We start from the raw sequence: 8,929 nt of genomic DNA, 5'->3' as shown, positions 1-8,929 counted from the left end.
GATTTCACACTGAGAGATCTGAGTCTGACCATGAGAGCCAGTGGGGTGGGAGCCCCCTGACAGACACAGCTTCTCCTCAGCTACTGGAGCCTGCGGACAGACCGAGCTCCCAGCACCACGACGTCTCCTGTGCCTACAGACAGTACTCAGACCGCAGTGCTCTCTGCTACGGTTTTGCACTCGATCACTCCAGGCTGGCCGATGACAGACACTTCCATACTCAGGCCTGTGAAGGAGGCAGATGTGAAGCTGGTCGGTATTTTCTTGGCACCCCACAGCCGGGAAGGGACAGCTGGTGGGGTTCTCGTTCAGCATTGCCCCTGACTAAGTCGTCCCCTGAGAGCAGAGAAGCATATGAAAACAGCATGCCCCACATAACGTCAGTGCACAGGATTCATGGTAAGAGACAAGGATTTTCAGAAGTGGCACCACGTCAGATAAAGCAACATTACATAAGCATGCAGCTGTTTATGTGAGAGGCAGCAAATGAGACTCTCGATGCATGTCATTGTCTCAGACATTGCACCTATGGAGATGAGAAATACTTACAGTTCAATTTGAGTTTGACAGTCTGGCTTATATGCAGCAAAATATAATTTTGTTGTATATTTTTTAGCCTGTAAAATTAAGGTGGGAACATCTGACTGGTGAATCTTAAGGATAATCTTAAAAATAGGAGCAATTTTATACACTCGATAGAAATATGTTATTTATTTGACTTAATATCAAAGTACTTTGGATAGAATATATCTAGCACAAAATTAGTTAGAACTAAACCCAAGCTAGATATTAAAAAAAACCCTTTAAAGTATTTGGAGACGTTTTTCTCCAAATGACTTTTTTGCTCTGTCCTGGTTATCATCAGATTCTGTAAGTTTTGCTGTTTACTTTTATTTAAAACTGGTAATTCAAATAAACATTACTTTTGGTTTCAGACATTTCTCCCCAGCTACAACTTTTAGTCAATTTGAGTCTCTCCATCCTTTCATCACAAAACCTGAAGCCTTGCTTGGTGTCTGGCAGGTTGCAACCTCAGTGCATTAGCATGTCTTCAGAGGCTGAAGCTGAGCAAAAATTCACAGAAAAAGGCTGATCTTGGATTTGGATAAATTCAAAGGTCCTTGAGTCTAAAGGGTAGGCTGAGAGTTGAAAGATTGCAACTGACTCAAAAATCAGAGTATAAGGTTTTAAGGATAGATTCCAGCATTAAAAACAAAACAAAACAAAACAGAACAAAACCAACAAACAAACAACAACAACAAAAAAACCCCACAAAAACCAAAACAAAACACAAAAAAACCCTCACAAAATATTTTCTACTGAAATAATCTGTCAAAACATAGGTTTCCCATTCTAAAAGTTTATACAGTAAATATTTGTGTGCGATATAATGTTTTCCCAGTAATCCTGTCTACCAGCTATGGGTTCTTACGCTTCTAAAGAAGAATAACTGCATCATTACTTCTACTTATTGTTGTGTAACCTGCATCAAGTCACAATGGGGCCACAAACTATTCCACAATACTCTATTTGTCTGTATTTTAGCTCTTGGAAAGGGCTAAGAAGACACAGCAGAGTCACGTACACTTTTAATTTCTTGAGATTTTTGTTTTCACCACAGTCCAAATTCACTCAAATTTTGCTGGTGCAAAGAGATAGTGAGGTATCAGGGGCCTGAGCATCTGTATCAAGGGCACTTTGATGTGCCCTAGGGTACTCTGCCTTGGCCTCTAGCTGCTCCATGAGACACAGAATTCCTGTAGAGTTGGTGCTGTATCTGCTGGGCTCATGCAGATGCTTGGTTAGCCTAGACCATCTTAGATGGCACTGAATGTCTGTGTTGAGGTGCTTAGATCTCTTCTTTGTATATTTTCAGCTGTATTATTTCTTCCACATGCAGACACTGGAAACTCGACTTTGTCACTGAAAAACAAGGGGTCTACCATGGTCATTTTTCATCACTTTGTTAAGAGTCACTTGCCTCTGTCTTTGTTTTCTGTTTGTAAAATAACATTCAGAGTACTTTTTCTTCAAGATTGCTTGCCTCCTTCAACCTCAATGCTTCTCCCCTTTCTCTCTTTCCTAGGGAGAGGACACTGGGATGAGGACAGTGTTGTTAGCTCTCCTGATCCTGGCTCTGCCAGTGAATCAGGTGACCGATACCGCGCTGAGCAATATCAGAGCAGCCCACATGAGCCCAGCAAAATTGAAACTCTAATAAGAGCCACCCAGCAAATGATTAAAGAGGAAGAAAACAGACTACAGCTGCGGAAAACAACCCCTGATCCACTGGTGTCCATTAATGGCACGGGGAAGAAGCATGCTATCTGTTTTGCCAACTACCCTCAGCAGCAGTTGGCAGGGGATGTCTGCCGTGTCCCGATGGTTGCCAACACTCCTCCCTGTGAACACATCCAGCAACGAGACGGAAAGATTATGAGCCCACATGAAAATGACTATGACAACAGCCCCACAGCACTGTCTAGGATAAGCAGTCCCAATTCTGACCGGATATCAAAATCTAGCTTGGTGCTAGCTAAAGACTACCTGCATTCAGACATGTCCCCTCATCAAACCCCAGGGGACCACCCAGCAGCCTCTCCAAGTTATTACAGCTCCCACAGGCAGTACTTTGATAAACATGCTTACACATTAACTGGGTATGCCCTGGAGCATTTATATGACACTGAAACCATTAGAAACTATTCACTAGGCTGTAATGGATCACACTTTGATGTGACTTCTCACTTAAGGATGCAGCAAGATTCAGCACAAGGACACAAGGGGACATCTGTTATAATAACCAATGGAAGCTGACATTTTTTTTCTAAAAACTTTTGTGCTTTAAAAAATAACCTTTGAGATCGAATTGGAAGATATTATATGTTTTCATGCCCTTGTCGTTACCAGCATTTGATATACCACAGTGCACTAGAAAGAATAATCTAAGGTTTGGGGGGAAGAGTTAGTTGACACACATTACTTTTAAAAAATAAAAATGCACTGGCATGCAGGGTTAGAGTGAATAGAACTAAACTCAAAGCCAGTGCCATGCAAGGTCAGAAGGATGGAAGAGGTCTAGGCAGGGAGTGCTTGGGGCAGGCCAGCAGAGCAATTTATGCTCATTGTGTAAGAGGTGGTTTTTGGAAATGCTGCCAAGGGCAGGTCTTCTGAACTCTGTGTGCCCCACATGTTCAAGCCAACAAAACTGCTATGCACTCTTTTTATGCAGAAAGTTGGAATGTGTTCCTTCAAAATACACATCAAAATGTGTGCTTCTGGTGATCTGTTTATTCCCTAATGGCCACCTGTGTTACTCTGCTTCAAGGAATAAAGCATCCATGGCTAACCAATACCAAATCAAAAAGGGGAGAAAGAAGAAAGAACACCTCAGAATTATTATTTCCTTGTGTACTCACATGCATAGCTATTTACATATGCTTGATCTGAAAGGAGTCAAATTAGCAGTATCCTTATGATTAGTACAATCAATATTTACTTCTACTGTATTTAAAAGAAAAAGGGCCTTTCTCAGTGTAGTTTTGAGAAATACATAGGGTTTGGTTGTCTTGATGTAGAGATGAGAGACTGTGCTCATATTTTGGAAAGGTCATACAAGGTGGGTAGTGGAGTGAAATGGAAGAAAATTGTCAGGAGAAACAGGGAGAAAGGGCTGGAATGAAGAGTGGTCCAAGATAAATGCATTTAACCCTATGGCTATGTATGCCACTTATTAATAATTATAAAATAAGGAAAAATGGTTCTACGTGGCTGAATAATTAAGAATTAATTTGAAACACGAAAGGAACTCAATAGATTCATAGAAATTTTGAGGTTAAAAAAAAGGCAATTATGTAAGTGTAAAAACATGAGAGGTAAGAATATAAAAAAAAATGTATGATGATTTGTGCTACTTCTGCATACAGTTTTGGAGTAAATTAAGAAAGTATAGAAAATTGTAACTGCCCTCTCTGAGATACAGTAAAATAATAGGTATGACTTTGAAAAAGAGATATGCATTCTTTTCTAGCTTGCAGCAAAAAATTTAATGAATACCAGAACATATTAGGGATATAAAAATCAGTCATGTACATAAAAAATATAGAGGGAAATCAGGATTCCAAGAACTTCAATTGTATTAAGAATGCTGATATTATCAAGGCCTGCCCCAGAGTATAGAAGACATCAAAAGAGACAGGGAAACTTTTTTCAATTTTTAATAATCTCATGAACAAAGAGATACTAATTGACTGGAAAACAGTAAATAAAAAGCATATGCTAAAAAAAAAAAAGGTAAAATAGGACATTTGTAGGCACAATTACTAAACCTGTCCTTCTTTGTATGGCATTTATACAAAGTCTCAAAGTTGACTGAAACAGGAGCAGGACTGCCCCTCCCTATTATACCAATGTGAAGGTGAGAGAATTTGAGGTGGTTACTAAAATGAGATTAGCACTAAGCCTTGCTTCATTTGTAACATTAAGAAGTTTGACATATGGGACTGAGTCATCAATGGAAATAAATATAAACCAGCATGCTATGGGTGGGTTAAAAATATCTATTTTCAAATAAAACTAATCAGAAGCAAAAGCTAAATAATAACATTATAAGCCACGTAGGTAGAGATGTACTTGAAAGCAGAGGAAATTACCTCTCTGAACTTGGAATATTGTGTATAGTCCTGATCACTCCAAGGCAGATTGTGAATCTTGAATTGAGTAGTACCTTACTCCATAAGCAATCTCTGTTGACTGCAGTGCGATCACTCCTGCTGAAATGTACGTTGAACAAAAGGAAGAGCAGCACAGTCTGGTCTTTATTATCTAAAGCTCATAATAGAAAAGGTGGAGCAGAGCTCAGCAAAAGATAAAGAGACTGAAAGAGCTAATAAAAACTTTAAATAAACTGGGTCCGTCATCTTTGTAAGGGAAAAGAGTAAGGGGGAATGCCACTGGTGTGTGCACCAAGCTCTTCAGAGACGAGAGATAAATAACGGTCTAAAACTATTTGAACTAGCGGCAGAAATGAGAGACAGGGCATTGAATGTTAGCCAAGGCAAAATGAGAACAAAATGATTTGGCTAGAAGATTATTTGACTAACTGCCAAATAAATAACAAAGGTCATAAAGAGAAGCAGTTAGAGATTTTTGTTTGTTTGTTTCTTTTAAGATAAAAACAAGGCAAATAATTGATGGAAAGAAAACCTTCAATAACTGTTAACTCAGAGGACGGAATGGACCAAAATGGACTTATTTCAGCCCAACAATTGTATATATTCCTAAAGCATAGGGATAAAAAAGTATTTTTGATAAATCTAGTTCTGGACACATATTTATTTCACTTATTCCTATGAATAATATGAATAAACTTGTATTTGGAGTCTCATTGTACAGTATTAAAATACAATTTGCCAAGCGAATTAGAGTAGAGGTACCTGGTATCATACTATCCCTACTAGTACATATAAAAGTAAGTCTAAGTGTCAATATTATTTTGTACTACAGAAGAGTTTCCTAAACTGTTTGGATGAATGGGATTTTTTTAGCACCCAAGTTTCTTGGGGTTACCAAGCACTCCTGTTATCAAGCTTTTAATTGGAAGGCAATAGAGTGCTACAGACCAGCTGCAGTTCACTGTCTATGGTGTAATGGCCACAAGCAGTCAGAAAACCACAGTTTGGGCACTGTCGTATTTGCATTCTGACAGGCACTTTTGAAAAATAGAAGACCTATAAAACAAACAGGTACAATATAAGGTGCTTGTACTCTATATGTTTTCACCTAGGAAAAAAGCCGGTGTGCTAGACAATAAAAATTCCTCATTCTTATTTACTGTGATCCCAAAATAAAACTTCCCAAACTGTAGTTATTTATCCTCTTTTCAATAGTCCTAGTCACAATGACAAATGCAGCAAAATGCACTGTAATTAATGGAATAACTGATATCTTAGTAGAGAGGTCTGCACGTGCAGCCATCTTCTGCTACAAGCAAAGGCTGATGCTCACTCCACTCGTGGGATTCCAGCAACCTGCACTCCTTAGCACTTCAGCACAGTCTGCTAGAAACAGATGCCTTTTGTCAGCTAATTCACCATCCTGCTTCTTTAGACAGCCAGGAATTTCTTCTTAATTGACAGAAAGCATTGAAAGTTGTAAACATACTTCTCTGCATGCTACATGCTACGTGCAAGCAAGTTTTCAACCTTAATTATAGCATATAATATCACTGCAGCTCATATAACGTACTTTTCAATATGGTATAAAGCTTATTCTTTCAATTACATATTTATTTAATTAAATTTTTCATTTAATATCCTTCAAGGATATATTATTTTTTTTTTGTTTCTTCTTTTTCTAAATCAGATGAGATGAGATACTTTGCAAAATTGAAAAATGCAAGGCATTTGTACCAAACACATTTCAAATGTACCACATTAGCTAAAGGTTATAACTTTAAAGAAGATATGTAGTTTGTGTTTTGGAACAGAAACAATATAAATTGTTGTGTTGCATTATTTCTCTAACAAAATAGTGTTTTGCTATTGATACCAAATCAGTATTTTGTAGCTACTCCAAATACAGAGAGTGACCACAGCTCTTTCAAAGCATTTCTTACTGATATTAGTGAACGCTGCACTGCGATTTTGGTGCATGATGATTTTTATATATCTCTTTTGTCTAAAGAAGCAAAAAAGAGCCCTCTTCTTTATACAAAATTACATCCCAGGGGCATGGAGTTTATAATTTTGAACAAATTTGAAAAGCAATTTTTAAATTAGAAGAACCTTACTCAGCAATTTGTCCCATTGACTCAAATGGGAATATTTGTGGAGTAAGGTACTACTTAATAAATGTAAGGGGGAAAAAAGATGATTTGTTGTGAAATGGCAATAAGTTTGGGGTTTGTTTGCAATTTTTTTTTTTTTTTTTTTAATCTCAGGATGTGAGTATGGAAACTATGGAAGGTAATAGCTCTAATGGCTGTGTCTCTATAATGGAGATTATTTATATACACTTTGCTAAAATGAGTGCATCTCTCTGTACTAAAGAGCCCTAGAAGTATTTGTTAAGATTTAAACGGCTTTTGTTGATGTGTCTGCAACACTGCCACAGGTTATACAGTGAAATTCTGCTATTTTAAACTCTTTTTAATCAATCTGGATCTCATTTATATCTCTGGACATGCAGCATTTATTCATTAATGTCCCTAAGTATGTTAACCGCCATATGTTCATTTATGTGAACATCCTGAGTGAGCTGGAAAAAAATAAAAGGTTGCATATTATTTCTGGAAAAGGCGCAGCCACCCCAGCAGATCAGACTGGCTGTCACAAAGGTCAGTTAACCTTTCAGTCAAGGGACAAAGCTGAGGCATACGCATTGGTTTCAGACCTTCTGCATACAAAGCTGTATATAATGGGGATTATAGCACACAGTTCCAGGATTAGACCTAGCTATGTCTATTTTAAGGTGGCTACAGTTAATGTCTGGCAGCAAATGGATTCAGGCTCTGGTCTTTGCATGAGTTGCAAGTTTACTTAAAACACCTAAGGGTCTAAAGGCAATACAGGCTTTGTTATCAGGAACAATGGTGGATGAACATGCTTTCCTGTAGGTATACTGGATTAGCCCCAGATACCTCCACAGTGTGGAGGAGAGCCTATTTTATTTGCAATTTGTATTGATGGTTAAATATTCCAGCTGTATGCACTGAGAAGAAAAAAAACACCCTAAAGGCCAACAACAGAATAAACAAAACAAAACCCACAGGTTTTTTGTTGTTGTTGTTGCTGTTTTGTTTTGTTTTCTCTAAACCTTCGGTTTCTTATTAGTAAAGCCTGCTAGAGGTGTAGCTGAGGGTTTAGCTGTTATTCTGAAGGCAAAAAAAAAAGTCTTCTGTTCAGAACAGTGACTCCATTTCACATTTCCTTAAAGCGTTTATTCATCGAAATTATGGGAGGTTAAACCTCACTGTGGCATTTAGCTTATGTATATGAGAATTCTGTGGATAAATCTGGCTCTAAGTTGCTAAGAATACATCCCTTTTTGAAGAGAGGTAATTTATGACTCTATCTATGAAGCTGTATTTGAAAGGAAAGATCAAATACAGGAAGAAACAAAGCTTTTTGTTTGGTTGTATTCACAACTGAATTCCCCTCTCACCCAGAATTCTCAAGATTTGCTATTGTTCTAGGATTTAAAATGCAGTTTTTGAACATTTTTATTTATTGCAATTTGGACTGCGTCTTCTTTTTTTCTTTTCAGCTACCAATACAGGGGGAAGTTTAGAAATGCAAGAGATAATCTTGCTCACATATGATAAGACATTGGCACCTTTACATTTCTAAGGAAATAACATCTATTAGGAAAAGTACTTTTAAGGCACTGCAACTTTTTCCCAAGGTAAATATTTCAATGCATAAAAAACATACTAATCTAGGAAAAAAAAAAAAGCACTTGAGACATAATGAAGCATTTTGTGTTTGCTTTAAACCAATGGGTTATATTTATGGAAAAAAAAGGCACAAATTGCCAGCATCTCAAATACCATGCCTTGCAATGTATAGGGTCTAGTGACATTGTAGAATAACATCTGTAATTTAAAGTTTTCCTTTGGAATGTAATGTAGGAAACACAATTTAGCTATGTCAACAATATCTTGCAGAGTGTTCCCATTTATAATTATTTATATTGTAAATAGCTTTCTGAAATAATTTGAAGTTAATGTGCATAAGATGTATTTATTATGTGAAGATTTTTTTGTTTAAAATATAGCTACCAATATGCAATTTTTGTCTGGCTTTCTGCATTTTAAAAACAAAGGATTGTCTTATACAGGATACATTTTCAGGAATTCACTAATGAGCGTATTTCTCAAAATTGAGAGGAAACATGGTAAAATTCATTTATTTTGATTCCTGTGAATCCT

The 8,929-nt window shown here is 37.2% G+C and overlaps 1 protein-coding gene across 1 annotated transcript in view; it reads left to right on the top strand.

Moving 5' to 3' along the window:
- SIM1 (SIM bHLH transcription factor 1) overlaps positions 1-2,817 on the top strand; it is a gene marked incomplete at its 3' end in the record, with an annotated part of 43,632 nt that extends 40,815 nt beyond the window's left edge. The window contains exons 10-11 of the mRNA XM_080341713.1: positions 1-399; positions 2,087-2,817. The exon at positions 1-399 is cut by the window's left edge and continues 7 nt beyond it. Coding sequence (XP_080197839.1) covers positions 1-399; positions 2,087-2,817 — 1,130 coding nt within the window. The remainder of the gene's footprint in view (positions 400-2,086) is intronic.
- Between the last annotated feature and the right edge of the window lie 6,112 nt (positions 2,818-8,929).

This window comes from Nesoenas mayeri (assembly GCF_963082525.1).
Source record: "Nesoenas mayeri genome assembly, chromosome: 3".
Classification (NCBI taxonomy): Eukaryota; Metazoa; Chordata; class Aves; order Columbiformes; family Columbidae; genus Nesoenas; species Nesoenas mayeri.
Note: the sequence above shows the minus strand (reverse complement) of the source record. Positions and strands in the feature narration are given on the sequence as shown.